At 41.7% G+C, this 15,944-nt stretch overlaps 1 protein-coding gene across 3 annotated transcripts in view; it reads left to right on the top strand.

The window, feature by feature from the left end:
• LOC116717076 (aldehyde dehydrogenase, mitochondrial-like) overlaps window positions 1-15,944 on the top strand; it is a 35,639-nt gene that overhangs the window by 5,794 nt on the left and 13,901 nt on the right. For all 3 annotated transcript variants that reach the window (XR_004338684.1, XM_032558155.1, XM_032558156.1), the window contains exons 4-9: window positions 282-361; window positions 1,739-1,850; window positions 3,084-3,212; window positions 3,602-3,715; window positions 4,821-4,923; window positions 5,106-5,290. Coding sequence is in view for 2 of the 3 variants with exons in the window: in XM_032558155.1 (XP_032414046.1) it covers window positions 282-361; window positions 1,739-1,850; window positions 3,084-3,212; window positions 3,602-3,715; window positions 4,821-4,923; window positions 5,106-5,290 (723 nt within the window). In the remaining variant the exon portion in view is untranslated. The remainder of the gene's footprint in view (window positions 1-281; window positions 362-1,738; window positions 1,851-3,083; window positions 3,213-3,601; window positions 3,716-4,820; window positions 4,924-5,105; window positions 5,291-15,944) is intronic.

The following is a 15,944-nucleotide window of genomic DNA, read 5'->3' as shown; positions in this document are numbered from 1 at the left end:
ACAAACTAGGCTTATCACCTTAGCCATGTCTAACATTTCTAACCGCTGAACACCCTGTTCTTCATTTATTTGAGGAGGGTCAGAAGAGCATATGTCCTGCTGAGCTGCAACTGAGTGCAAACCTTTAATAAAAACATAAAGTATACATTCAAAATTATTTAAACATTGTTAATAAATTTTTCCTTCACACCAGTTACTTAAATTGTAATAAAGCTTTTAGATAGTGAGCTTCTACTCAACAAAAATCCACCTTTGTATTTGAAACTATGTTCTTGCCTCAGGAACTGGAGACCTTGGACAACGGGAAGCCGTATGTCATTTCCTATATGGCTGATTTACCCTTGGTTGTGAAATGTCTCAGGTAAGAATCCCCCAAACAATGTGTTGGTTTTTTATTTATTTATTTATTTATTTTTAAGACTGGTCATTTTAAAGCTGCTTTGGTGTCATTATAATTGTAACCATCAGAGCTTCTGCCTCACAGAGCAGCTTTCCCCATGCAGCTCCTTCAGACTAGTTAGTTGTGTAATAGAAAATTTCATTTTAACCTTACTTAACTTTATTTCATTTTAACTTTACCCAAGTTTGGATTCATAGTGTTATGTATGTTTTATGTTGTTTTTTTTCATTGATACTGTGTAAGTGTGAGAGACCCTGCAACTATGAGTTACTGATAAAGAAGAACTAGAAATTTCTGTTGGAAATTAGCTCTCATTTCCTGCCATACAGATGTGGCAGGAAATGATTGTTTCAAATGAAAAGTCTAGCTAAAAAATCTTTCCCTCCAATGAGGTGAGCGACAGCTGCATGAGGACAAAACCTCATGGAGATAAGTTCAGACTTTGGGTTTGTTTTGCTGTAACTATATAATCATGTGTTGTGTTGTTCAGGGCTTTTCTGCTGACTGTATTCAGTGAGACGGGTCTTTGAACACTTTTTTGCCTTTAAATAAAGAAACATAAACGCAAAGATTGATCTTTCTCTGATTATTAAAACAGACTCTTATTCTTTGACAACAGAAATTTTCACAGCAGTCTCCTAGTGGAACTGTGTGTCTGCTGATCTCATACCAGCTACTTTTCAGTGCAAAACTGATAAAGTTGTTAGAGGGTTAATAGAGGAGCCATGTTGTGATGACTTCCTGAAGGCCAGGTTTCAGAAAGAGCAGGAGCTTTTAAAAAGACAGAGGCCCAAATTCAAGGTGTTAAATTACAGAGTAAATTTTTTTTATGTTAGAGTTGATATATGCAGCATTTCTTTTAACAGCTGAAGCTAACATGGAGCCATTTTATAGCACAATGTGCCAGGAAAATGCATAATACTGCTCCTTTAAGTCTTCTTTTCTTTGTAATAAGGATCTGTTTCCAAATCCACTTGTGATTTCACTGAGAAGGCAAAGTCGGGCACAGACGTGTGTTCCATGTAGGCCTTAGAGTTTTTTAGTCAAAAGTCTGGCAGACTGTGTCACAGAGCATGTAGACAGTCATCAAACAAAATCTTTGCTGAAGTTTGGACATGTCTGTTTGTGAAAAATCCATTTGGAACATCATTGTTCTGTGTAGTGTGTTCTATGAAGGATTTCATAGTACATAAGCTGAAAGCTGACATTTTGGGTCATTTTGAGTGTTTGTGCAAATTTGACTTCCACAGCTGACATCTGATTAAAACAAAAAAAAAAACTGACAATCTGTGTTGCACCATATGGTAGATACTGCAATTTAGTATTTGCTGTGTTTAGGTACTATGCAGGTTGGGCAGACAAGTGGGAGGGGAAGACCATCCCTGTTGATGGAGATTACTTCACCTATACCAGACATGAACCTGTTGGAGTCTGTGGACAGCTAATACCTGTATGTATGTTTTATATAATTTATTTATGTGTATTTGAAACTAGGAATGCACCAATATGAAAATTTGGGCCGATATTAATGTTATGGCTAATCACCAATATTTGACAATATTATGTATATTTCACTATCCTTTTGACACTTTGAAAAAACAAGTGGAAAGAACACTACTTGTGTTTGGCACTGTGGCCTCTATTGAACATTAATCAAACAGGAGAAATGGTAGAGAAAGAAGGGGCCTAAAAGGGCCTAAGACCCAGAATCCTTTCTGTGGCAGCTACTTTGAGGACTGTAGCCTCTGTACACGGTACACCTGTTCTAACAACCGAACGTTGTGGGTGTCTTTGGGCATGACATATTCGGAGGAAGAATGTTTCAATATCCTATAAATACCATGTCAAAAATTAAGTTTATATGATGGAGCAAGACGATGTGGGTTGTTTTACAGGAGATGGAACTGGAAAACTTCTTGTGACCGAAATAAGGATGAATGGAGAAATTTTCCAGGACATTCCTGATAAGACTCAGAAAAAAAACTTGTTCAAAACGCATAGTCAAGAAAACTCTGCAATGGTTTCAGAGAAAAACTGTTAGAATGGCAGAGTAAAACACCTGACTTGTATCCTAATGAAAAACTGAACTGAAGATCCCAGTACATAGAAAGAACCCTGAGAACTTTGAAGATGTTTGGCGTGAAAGAGTCTTATCAAAATCACCCCTGAACAATGTACTGTATGTGACCAGTTTCTTATTTGGAGGTCCACTGAAATTGTCAATACTGAGTCTTTTCCAATTATATAACACATTTGTATTTTTAACCCATAACTAAATGAACTGTTGACAGAAATGTACTTGAAGGGTAAAATGTTGACATGTGAATTCTTCCTTTAGTATGCATCTGATACAACAATGTCCTGTAGCATGTTTGTTTTTTCCTTCTGCCCTGTACCATCTTAACGTCTTTCTGAAATAAACATCAAATCCTTTATTTTCCTCTTGCATACTAAAGAGATTCAGGTGGATAGTGGGTGATTTTAATTGAGTCATTTTCCAGTTGAGATGACATTTTGTTTCATTGAGTTGTAAAGGTACCAATAAGAATGTCAGCAAGGTAATTTGGTGCTGTCTGCAAAGACTCTTATGACTGCAGCATTGAGTTAGCAGCAGTGAAGTTCTGGCATGAGACAAAAGGTAACAATGCTGTAATGAACTCTGTATTTTTCTTCTTTGCTGCAGTGGAACTTCCCTCTGGTGATGCAGGCCTGGAAACTTGGGCCAGCCTTAGCAACTGGTAATACTGTCGTGATGAAAGTAGCTGAGCAAACACCACTCACAGCACTCTATGTGGCCAGTCTTATTAAAGAGGTATTCCAATTTTTATTGTTTTACAGTCACCTCTGCCTGAACACAACCTAAAGACTAAGGCTGCACAACATTGTGAATGGTGTCATCGCAATATTAATATCATGAAGGACTGTTTGGAGTGCAATATTTGTTGGCTAATATATTCCAAGAGTTTTAAACTTGCATGTTCAATGCTAATGTAATATTTAGTCAGTTAGACAGAGTCTTACACCGTGTAGAAATGATATTGCCCAAAACGCTAAACGTTACTGAGTTTAGGACGCACAAATTAGGAGAGGAAAGAACATGGGAAGGTGGCACCTCATGTAGACCTACTAAAGACTAAGACTTTTTTTCTCTCTTCTGTGCTAAAAATAAAAATGCAAGTGGTTATTTGAATTTGTGTTCAGGTTGGATTTCCTGAAGGCGTGGTCAATATCTTGCCTGGAATGGGACCAACAGCTGGTGCAGCCATTGCCAACCACATGGATGTTGACAAGGTGGCCTTTACTGGGTCCACAGAGGTACATCTGTCAGAAGGTTCTGTTCACATCTGGATTTAAGGAAAGTCCGGTCCTATCCTCAGGTGCACAGCTTTAGGTAGAATAGTTCACATCTGGCAGCTGACTCTGTTATAGACAGACTTTCCTCAATGAGGAGACCTCCACATAATGGCTGCTGCTTCTGCATGGGCTAAATCTTAATTTACTCTCCATGCCTTGCTTCTGTATTTGAACTTTTTTTTAGATTATTTTGTTTCTTCTACTTAAGCTTGGCCATAGAATTACACCAAAGGCCTGCACTGTGACACCAGCTCCTCACACCCTAGAACCGAACAGTTTGACTTGGCTACTTGCAACTTATGTATAGCTGAAGTTGGACTATAAAATCACTTTAAAGGAAAAAACGTGGCAGATTCACAAAACTGATTAGCTGGAAGTCAATGACCTTGTTTAGCAATTCCATAGCAAATGTGGTGACATCATAGACAAAACATAATAGATGGCAAATGAATTTTTCATGATATATCCCCTTTAAAAGCTCTATAAATCACCTCCTCAACATTGAAAGCATGGATTGATCCAACAAGTTCCAGTGTGTGTTTAAATAAATCCGTATGCTGTGCAAGTGTTGTCTTTATTTGGATAAGAGATTTCACCCTAAACTAGTCACAGCTGGTCCTAATGGCCAAAGATGAAATGACTCGGGTCAATGGGTGGAGTTCTATTCGACTTTCACTTTCTACAAAATCCCAGTGAATGGGTCATAGGTGAGTTGTACTTTCATATTTTCAGCATGTATTTGAACACACACATGGACATCCATGCAGAGGCAGAGTGGTGAGTAGGCCACCCTAAAACAGGGTGCTGTCATTCTTGAATTCATTTGGGAAACTGAGAATATTATTGCCACCAACTTTCAGTAAAGGTATTTGAGGTTAGTCTTATTCTGCCTCCTAATAAGAATCAACTTGAATCAGTTTCTGTAGGAAGGTTTTGTACCTATCAGCTAAGATTTATTTCGGTGTAGGGTAAAGGAGAAGGGTTTAATGGGTTCACATGTTGCAGGTAATTTTTTTAATTTCATTTAATGAAATCAGTTTAATCTTAAAACTGATTTTTCTGTCAGGTGGGTCATCTGATCCAACAGGCAGCAGGCAACAGTAACCTGAAGAAAGTCACATTAGAACTGGGAGGAAAGAGTCCAAATATCATTCTGTCTGATGCCAACTGTATGTATCCTTTTGACTCTGTGTTGTACTTAAGTTGTTAGTGTGTTGACACAATTATCTTTTTAAACCATTCTGTGCTAAATTCAAACATATTCACCGTTTAGTTTTTTGCATAATATTTTTTTCTGACGGCCTGTTATAACATTAAAGTTGCTGCCTAATCTTTTTGAATGATTTTTTAGTGGAAAATGCTGTGGAGCAGTCCCACATTGGCCTGTTTTTCAATCAAGGCCAGTGTTGCTGTGCTGGCTCTCGAGTTTTCGTCCAATCAGATGTCTACGATGAGTTTGTGGAGCGCAGTGTGGCACGTGCTGAAAGAAGAGTGGTGGGAGACCCGTTTGACTTCAAGACTGAGCAGGGCCCTCAGGTAACACAAACTCTCACAATTCAATTCAGTTTATTTATGTGGCCACATTTCACAACAAATGTCGTCTATATAGCACTTTAGTAAGTCATTTCAGTTCAGTCACACATCAGCTGAATAACACTAAGTAACTGAGCTTAATGTTACTCAGTGCATTAAGCTCAGTTTATATTCAAATTAGTTTAAACAGTTTGTCTGAGGAAACACAGCAGATTGCATCAAGTCATTGACTTGCAGAATATCAATGCTGCTAAATTTGCTTTGATTTAATGGTTTCAGCATAGATAAGTTAAAAGATTTTAAATTGTTTAAAATTTAAGATTTTAAGGAGCTGGCAAATTTATTTTGTAAAAGTTCAAAGAATAATCTTCATATTTAGATTTTTTTTAGTTACCATAGCTAAAATCTGATGCTGTGAGTTTAATCTTTGAGTTTGGGCTCTGTTTGTTCACAAATTTCAGTAAACCACAATTATCACTGATTGCTTTTTAGGTTGGCCAATTAAACTGCTCCCCCTCTCCTAAATTTCACTAAATTCATTTTGAAATGCTGATGAGGTGCTGATGATCATAGCAACAAGAGGGGCCCCCAAGCCAAATTCTGCTCAAGGCCTCATGCAGCCGTGGACCGGCCCTGTGATGAGTTAAATCCGCTGCAGAGATGCTCAACAAACGGGAGATTTAATTCAATGCTGCTAATGTGGCTTTAGTAGCTCTTCCATTTTTTTGTCTATTGAGTTTTTAATAATCGCCACAGAAACTGTTGTGGTTGCTCAAGTTTGTGGGACGAGTTTTTCAGAGCTCCGCGGTATCAACTCAGGCTGACTTAGACAAAACATTTGATATGGTTTGATGCATCGTGTCACCGGGAAAAAATAAAATAAAATAAAACCAGAGTGATGCAAGCGCGAAAGCTCCTCCACGGGCTGAACTGCTCGTGATGAGGTTGATGTAAGTATTGATACAGGTCATCATGTGTCCAGTTAAAGTGAAAGGAGGCGCGCGCCAAGGTACACTTCAGACAGCAACGATGTGTGGTGTGCGCCCCCGGCTTTGTGGCCGTTTACTAAACCCATCTGTCATTAAACCCAACTTTAATGAGTCGTAAGACAGCCACCGGAGTCTGGACGTAAAGACAGTTGAGAGCGCAGAAGTTCAGAAACAAAACAGCAGCGATACAGATACAGGAAAGACTTATTAAATTTGATTAGTCTTCAAACTGCAATAAATTGGAGCTGACAGTAAGAGTTGACGCATACCTGCCGTTCCACGCAGACGTACAAGCACGTCACAGGAGGAGGAGGAGAGCAGCGCAGTGGCGTTCACCCTGCTATGATCACGCTATTGGTGTGTTCACACCAAACGCGTTACGCACGTCAAAAACGCGTCCAACGCTTCAAGTTCGACGCATGTGCACTTTGAATGCAGACACTTGACACTTTGCCTAATCCTAACCCTACACCTAGCGTTTCACGGGTCTGGTTTACGTTCAGAGTCTATGTGGAGGCGCGTCAGATGCGTTAAAATGGCTCCAGCCGTCGTTTTCCACCGCCGGTGTTCTAACAACTGTTTATTTGTCACGCTTCAAGTCGCGCCGCGGCGGGCCCTCGACGTCTCCACTAGACTGTGAAAGTAAACCAGACCCGCCTGACGCTCAAAACGCGTTTAGTGTTTCCACCTTTTGGTCGAGCCATGTCGTGGGAGCAGCAGCTTACCACGCCCACTTTATCCCATATATAAATCTATATTTCTATGCTACTAACTTTTTCCTGACCTTGTTATCTAGCTGTCTAGTGTTAACAATTAGTAGCAAAGCACTGCATCCTTTTTTTTCCTAATAAATATATCAGCTAAAACTAAAAGTAGTCGTTGTCAACCTCCAATGGAAATGGGGGCGGGGTCTTTCGCGCTTGATGTCACGCTGCAAGGGGTCCAATCAAAACACCAAATCAAGTTGATGCGGGTTGGGATGATCACCGCTGCCAGAATAATCTCCAGACTGGAAATCTACATCTGTTACAAATGTTTAGAGCTGGTTGGAATTAATGTTCATGTGTCATTTGAACAAATGCTGGCCAAGCTAAATAACGAGATACAAAAACTTAAAGAAATCCTGGAGCTGTTTTCTCTCCTGCAACACTGGAAGAAAACTACATTTCTTTAATGAACTGTTGTTTTGGAAAACACTGACGAATGACTACTTTTGTTTAATTTGGTTGTTGTTTCTGCCATCAAGGATATTTGCATATGTAAATCTTCTGTGAAACTTTTATATTATTTATTTGATATACAGTGACCTGGTTGTTTTTTTGTTTGTTTCTTTGTTTTTTTGTTTTGTTTTCAGGGGTTGTGGGAGGGGTTATGTATGTGTTTTGAAATGATTAACTTTAATAACAGAAAAATAAGTTATTTATTGAAATAAATAACTTTAATAACAGGATGATAGGGAAATGTTGTCTCTTAAATTAGACCTTGTGCCAGGGGCGCCGTATAGGGGGGAAAAGTTATGACAATTCTAAGGGCCCCTGACCAACAGGGTGCCTGCCACATTGTTTTTTTGTTCATAGAAATTACAAAATAATGGGGCCCTGTCAATTACAAAATTAATCATATTGTATTTTCTAAGATTGTTTTTAGCAGTAAAAAATAAATGTTCCCCCTCCCAGACCAAAAAGCACACATTTGCCCTGAACCCCCCTGGATCTGCAGGAAATGGTTTGTTCCTGCTTGGAGCGCTTGAGGTGACCGTGTCCAGCAGCAGTCAGTGGAAGACAGAAACGACTGTGGCTGTTACTATGCTAAGAAAAATAATAAAGTTATGTTTTCAAAAAATAGAGAGACAGAGAGAGAAAAAGGTAAAAGTGTCAATTTGTAACCTAGTTTTTTTTCCAAGAGAAGTGGGGAGACTGAGATTATCAACCATTTAGCGTAGTTAGCTTAGCTACAGGCTATTGCTTGCCTCCATTTCACTAACATTTAATGAATTAAGGAAAAAAATTAGCAACATATTCATATATTTAACGTGTCCCTGTGGCTTTTACCACTTAACAACAGATGAGTCAGTCAGCAGCAGCTCTAACCCACGTCCCTCCTGACCCGTCCTCTCCTAAGTGAAATTAACGCTGCAGTATGTAACTTAAAAAATATATATTTTTACATATTTGTTAAAACTGTCATTGTGTTTTGACAGTATGTCATGAGAGATAATCTGTGAAAATCTATTTCCTCTGCCTTCTCCCAGTGCGTTCTAGAAACAACTACTCAGAGACAGGAGGCGGGTTTTATCGATATCAATCACAATTTCATGTGGTGCTGCTCATCCCTATGCTGTAGCAAGCGCAGCCTGTTGTGAATGCTCAGTCTAGTTAGCATAGCTACCAATGACGGCAGATAAAAACTTTTCCTGTAATGATAAGTTGTTTCTCCACCATTAGCACATTTAGCAGTGAGGGAATTAGGTTGATTGACAGCGCTAAGACCCCCTCCTGGTCCTGATTGGTTGTTTTGTTTGGAACTTTAGCCAGCAATAGCAGCTCAGGGAGCAGGTGGAGGAGATTGATTGTTTTCACAGATTATCTGTCTCATAACAAACTGGCATGACATGGTGACAACTTTAACAAATATGGAGAAAACATTTTTTTAAATTAAAGTTATATACTGCAGCTGAATAAAATGCAACTACATAGCACTTTTTGAGAAGTCTGGATTGCTTCATATATATTTTGCATGTTGCCTATGACTTGTTCATATGGAGACATTTCAGTAAGCTAAAAATGTAAGCAACCTACTTGCTTACTGTATGCAGACTGTTGCATGTAAAAATCATGAGCACTAAATATTGGGCTAGTATCAGTATTGGACCTGTTAGAGCCATAAATAGGAAATATTTAAGTTATTTGTATGATGGTTTGTTTTTTATTTTATTATATTTAGTAAGAAGACTGATATTTGTTCAGGCCATTTTATTGTGAAATTTAGATTTATTTTGAAAGGCTTGCTTCCTGTCGGACCATATATTGTATTAAAAAAGCTTGACGGATTACCAAGACACGGAGCAATACGGTTTTTGACCGTGTAAGCTGTGTATGTTTTGGAAAAGGAAAAAGAGGAATTGTAAAACTGATGTATTGTCATTTTTGTATTTGCATTTTTTCGTTACTTTTTACTGATAAAGAATTTTTGTTAAATTCACGGTTTGCACGCGTCCTTTACTTCCAGTGTCTAAGGAATGACACAGATATTGGATCTCTTGCCATAACATTAGTCAAAAACTGGCTCCAAGAGGATAAAAGGACATTCAAGAAAGAAAGAAACGAAGCGGAGGAAGCTTTGAGAAGATGAGAGGTTAAGAGCCATTCTCAAGACTTGGATTGCCGTGAGTAGCTGACCAGCTAACATGCTAATGGCGAAGCTAACTATGCTAACTGAGGGAGCTCACATTTACACTACATAAGTCGTTTGCAAGAAGACATTAGAGCTGGAGAAGATTTTTTACGTTTATGGACTATAAAAGTCTTTTGTGAGCATTGGACAGTTTGTTTAAAATATATATAAAAAAAATTATTGGACATTGTTGAGACTAAGACATGGAGGAGAAACGATCGTTTGCTGCCGCATCGGACGCAATGCAGGCGGGTGACCACAAGAGGGAGCCAAAATACACACAAAAGGCACTCGAAGAGAAACTCCACAGGCTTATCGGACAAAGAAGGGCAAAAATGGCTCAGATTACGGCTAAAATGAAGGAAATAGACAGCATGAAAAGTAATGACGAGCATGTTGAGAAAGTGGAATCAGAAACACTTCAAGGTTTTTACAAGCTGCATGTGTGACGGTGCGGTGAGAGGTTGGAGAAGGAGTTAGCAATGGTGGTTAGCCACTCTAACCCAAAACAGCAGGATGCACTGTTGAAGTTTTCCACACTGTCGCTTTATTTTCACTTCGTCCATGTAAAGCCAGGTCTCCACGGTACTAACATTACAGTCTCATACATGAGAAAAGAAATGATAATTCACCGCTCTGCACCTCATCATCACCGATGATCTCCTCTACACCACATGGAAGACGAGTTCTTACTCTGTACAATAGTACAACAAAAGAAAAAGGGAATAGGCGCCCCCTTGTGGTGATACCTACTCATGTCTAGGAACCAAGCAGTATAATGACTGTTACATATGCCCCCCTGGTAAACAAAGGCTGTCCTCAGCCGCACACGACTATAGACACCAGTACAGAATTTAACAAAGCAACACATAGCCGTAAAACCGCAGTTACACCCGGGGCAGGTATTAAATCACCCCTGTATACATATCCGTGGATAACTATAACACAAAGCCAGCTTAGGTTCCAAAAAGCAAACATAAAATCAGTGTGGAACTCTTCTTTGTTTTCTGAACACAAACCCTCTAAAGAACAGTTAAGGGACAATAAAATTCTTCCTATGTAACAATGGTTGACAACAAAACCAACATCATCCCAAATCATCAGAATTTCTTTTCTTATTATCTTTTGGGTTGTAACCACAAAAATTACAACATAACACATCTAACTGAAAATTAGATGCATTCATTAACCTGAACAAATATAACCTTACACCCTGTCAAGCCTGTCAGTATGGTAGATATTTGTCCATTTATGATCTGACCAACCAGTCGTGATCCTGGGATGACGTCGGGCTCTCAGATTGTAATGGCCATCACCTCCTGAAACTTGGCCAGACTCAGTCTCATCAGCGTGGGTCTCACTGACCCCGTGAGGCGTCCGTGAGTGGCAAATATCATTCGGCACATCACAAAACACATCACCTGGAGGGAGGTCAAGGACGGCGTCAGTCTGAGGGGAACCGTCCTCAAGGTCATCGTCCATGTGATCCACCTGTGCAGCTGCACCGGCAGTCTTTTTGCAGCTGGCAGAGTCCCAAGTATGGAAAGGTTGCATGTTCACAACATGGAAAACTCCAGCATCGGCTCCAGTTTCAACATCAATCAGTCTGTAGTTCACATCGCTGAGTTTCTGACTGACACGGAAGGGGCCTTTGAACAACGGTGCCAGTTTAGCTGTAAAATTAGCCAAAGCATCCGATCTTGGGTGAGACTTCACTCGAACAAGATCACCAATCCCAAAAGCAGAATGGCGGCGTTTCAAGTCATAGTAGTGTTTCTGTCTTTTGTGGCTGAGATCTAGCGCAGCCCTGGCGTGATGATGAGCATCCCTGAGGGTGGCTCTCAGAGTCTCTGGATACTGCACATCTGGGTCATCCAGTCCATCACAGCTTGGTTGAACGATTAGATCGAGAGGCGTGTCCAGCTCACGACCATACAACATCATGGATGGGCTAAGACCTGTGCTGTCATGCGGGGCTGTGCGAAGTGCAAAACATATTTGTGGTAGAAACCTGTCCCAAGCAGTGTGTTTGTCACTCACATAGGCACGGATAGCTGTTTTAAGCGTCCTGTTCACACGCTCTGTCGCATTTGTTTGTGGGTGATAGGCTGTAGTAAGCCTGTGTGTTGAGCCTAGAGCTGACACAGTGTGTTCAAACAGCTCACTAACAAAAGGAGAGCCTCTGTCTGAAATGAGGTAGTTGGGGCTACCATGCCTAGCAAATATTTCACTCAAGAACTTGCTAGCTGCGACCCGAGCTGTGGCCTCTCTAACTGCACATACCTCAATCCACTTCGAAAAATAGTCCACAAAGACCAGCAAATAAGCATTTCCTGATTGAGTACGGGGCAAGGGACCCACAAAGTCCACTCCTGTGTATTCCCAGGTTTTTTTGGGCACAATAGGGACCATGAGACCAGCTTGTTTCTGTTGACTTGGTTTTGTGAGTTGGCAGATCGAGCAAGAAGTGACATAACGTTTGACATCACCTGCCATGCCAGGCCAAAAGAACCCTACTGACACTACTGTGTCGTAGTCTCATTAGTGTTTTGGAAACACCGAGATGGCCAGCAGTGGGGTGGTCATGGTAATAGCTCAGCAGGGTGCCACGAAGAGATGTTGGGGCAAAAAGTTTAAGTTCTTTTAATGGGTGTAAACCGCATACAGGCTTTCGGTCCCTGTAATACAGCAAACTGTCATAGACAGTATATTGTTCTTGGCATTCACTGTCCATTTGAACCGATGAGTCTGATTCAATGTCTCTGAGGAGTTGACCCGTCACAGGGTCGTCCATTTGTAGCTGCCTCATGTGCGAACGATCCGACAATAACACTGGGGGCAGGGAACGGAGGTCCAAACTGCCTATAACAGCATGTTCTGGCAAGATATCAGTGGGCGTGTCACTTCGATTCGGCAGGGGATTCCTGGAAAGAGCATCAGGAACTGCATTGTGTTGTCCTGGCTTGTGGACAATTGAAAAGTCAAAGTCTTGCAGTCTCAAAGACCATCTAGCCAGCCGGCCAGACGGGTTTGGGCGAGACATAAGCCACCTAAGGCTGTTGTGGTCTGTGAAAACAGTCACTTGAAGGCCCTCAACATATGGCCTGAAGTGTTCCAGGCCCCAAATGACGGCCAAACATTCTTTTTCAGGGGTTGAGTATGGTTTTTCAGCCTTGTGTAGAGAACGACTTGCATACGAGACCACAATATCTCGGCCTTCTTCATCTTTTTGCATCAAAGCAGCGCCCAGTCCTAGATCACAGGCATCAACATGAACATAGAAGGGTCTAGCAAAGTCCGGAAATCTTAACACAGGGGCTGACGTGATTCGGTCTTTTAAAACATTCATGGCTTGCTGACATTTGTCATCCCAGTGAAAAACAGTGTCTTTCTGTGTGAGCTTATGGAGTGGGTCAGCTTGCCGGGCATAATCCTTGACAAAGCGCCGATAATAGCCAGTGAGTCCCAGGAACTGTCTGACCTGTTTCACTGTGGATGGTGACTGAAAATCAATGACAGCTTTGATTTTATCATGGTCAGGTTTTATGCCAGCAGGTGTGATGCGATAACCCAAAAATGTGAACTCACTCAGACAGAACTGACACTTTTTCAGTTTTAAAGTGAGGCCAGCTGCTTCGAGTCTGTTCAGGACCTCCTCCAAATCTTTCAAGTGCTGCTCGAATGAGGGAGATGCCACCACGTTGTCATCAAGGTACACTGCAGATCAGGCCCGCTAACACAGAATTCATGAGCCTTTGAAATGTCGCTGGCGCATTGCATAAGCCGAATGGCAGCACACGGAACTGGTAGAGGCCACAGTGAGACACAAAAGCCGTTTTCGGTCGGGATTCCTCTGAAACAGCAACTTGCCAATATCCTCGAGCCAAATCCAGGGTTGAAATGTACTTTCCTCTAGCCAGAAAGTCGAGGGATTTGTCAATTCGTGGTAATGGATAGGAGTCCTTTTGTGTGACTTGGTTTAAACCCCTATAGTCCACACAGAATCTTGGATCAGAACCAGGTCTATTCACAATCACCACTGGAGCAGCCCATGGACTGGTAGAGGGTTCGATTATGTTGTCTTCCAGCATTTGTCGCACTTGATCCTCAATCAAACGCTTTTTGGTTGGAGATGAGCGATAGGGGGGAAGATTTATGGGCTTGTCAGTTCCGGTATTGATCACATGTTCCGCCAATGTAGTGTGTCCAAGGTGTCCATCAAAAGCGGAGCTGTGGTGGGAAAGAAGATCATACAGATCTGATTTTTGCGTTTCCTCCAGGCTCGCCTCAGCCACTTTTGACTCCATGGTGTCTGATAAAATGTTCAGAGACATAAGAGTCCGTTCAACAGGAAACAGGTCAAGGTTGTGTTCCTCATTTTCATCCAAGGCCAGACAGGGACTGTCATCAATAAAAACTGTCCTTGTCGGTATATGCATGGTTATCGAGGCTCTCATCATAAAATCCATCCCTAATATGAAAGGGGAAGACAGGTTATGGATGATGGCGTAGCGTTGATAAAAGCGCTTGTTCATAAAGCCGATACTCAGCCAAGCCACACCCTGTGGAAGGCAAGCAGCGTTGTCCGCTAGGCTCACTGGCGGCCCCTGCCACTGACGTACTTTCTGCGGACAAACCCCATTTGCGTTAATGAGATCTGCACGTACAGCCGAAAGTGAAGCGCCTGTGTCCAGAGTCGCCTCGGTGCAGGTTCCATTAAAGTTCAGCTTAGTTTTAAATGGAGTGTTCCAGGTAGCAGTAGACTCATTGTCCTCCACATGACCAAGGATGTGGAATTTATTTGCAGAAAGGTGAGGCTCAGTTAACGTCTGGAGGGAGGATTGCCTCGACGAAATATCCTCCCCCCTTTGAAATTTCCCAATGGCCTTTGGGGTGCTTTGTCTACAGGTGGGCTGGAGTTTCCATTGTCTGTTTCAGCTCCAGGTGTGTCAAAGGACGTAGTGGGACTGATCTCATTATGGAACCGAGCCGACATGTGTTGTTGACTATGGCCCTGATTACAGGCAGGACACGTTTTCAATGTATGTCCAGGGCTTGAGCACTTATAACAGCGTGGCTCAGCTCTCTGCTGCTTCCAATGTCTTTTTTGAAGATTCTGGTGGCTATCAGGTCCCAGTACAGCATGCAGTTCATGAGCCCTGAGCAGCAACTCCATCACAGAAGACACAGGTGAGCCATACAGCGCCACCCTGTATTTTTCAAGCGAATGTTTACATATTAATTGAATACGCTCTTTTTCAGGTGGTGGGCTACTTAGCTTATTAAACTCACTCAACATATGAGCTACAAATGTCGGTAATGGTTCATCAACTGACTGGACACGGTCAAGTATGCCTCTGAGAATACTTTCTTGGTTGTCAGTGGGCAGAAAGACTGTTCGGAAAAGTTGGCAGAAGTGCACCCATGAGCTAATGTGTGAACGAAGGGCTTTAAACCACTTACTAGGCTCTTTCGTGAGAAAATGGGGCAACTCATTCAGAATCTGGACATCAGTTAAATTCAGAGTGGACTTGTGTGCTGACACAGCCTGTAACCAGTCCTCTGCCTGCACTTCACCATCCCCAGCGAATACTGGTGGTTCCAGCTTGGCGTGATGTAGTGCAGCAGCAATCACTCTTGTGGTGTTGGTTAGCTCAGCTGAATGAGTCTGTAGGAAAGAGCTATGCAGGTCCCTCTGAGTTTCAGGATAAGGACATGTGTCATTGGAATGCCTCGCACTGATATTCACAGGAGGCACATATGGCGTGGAGGTGGCCACAGGAGCTGTGGCCACCTCCACTGTTGTGCAGGAGGTCCACTAGACTCACAGGAATTAACCTTATCTAGATGATTCAGCATTTTCTGCTGCAGGGACAATGTGTTTTGGAGGACATCCCTCAGCTGCTTGACATCATCTTTTAATTCTTGTACCTGCTGACAGAGGTCTGGAGCTCTCTGATGCGGCGGTATAAATTGAAGAGAGTCAATATCCATGTCAGAGTCAAAAACAGAAAAATCTGGTTCAAATGCCATTTTTGTTTCTTTAACCTTTATGGTGGAGTCCAAAAAAAAATGCAATATTCACACCAAAAACACTCAGGACTGTGAACAAAATCGTTTGTGTTCTTTAATGTTCAGTTCGTTTTGCTTTTATTTTTTGTCAGCACTGACAGTAGGGCTCGTAGGCGAGAAAATGTCCAAATATAAAATATGATATCTTCTTAAACAGAGAAACAGACGAGCTCACGGCGGTGTCTTGCTCTCCGCTGCCACTG

Source organism: Xiphophorus hellerii, chromosome 3 (assembly GCF_003331165.1).
Source record: "Xiphophorus hellerii strain 12219 chromosome 3, Xiphophorus_hellerii-4.1, whole genome shotgun sequence".
Lineage (NCBI taxonomy): Eukaryota > Metazoa > Chordata > Actinopteri > Cyprinodontiformes > Poeciliidae > Xiphophorus > Xiphophorus hellerii.
The sequence above is the reverse complement of the archived record's forward strand: the minus strand, read 5'-3'. Positions and strand labels throughout refer to the sequence as shown.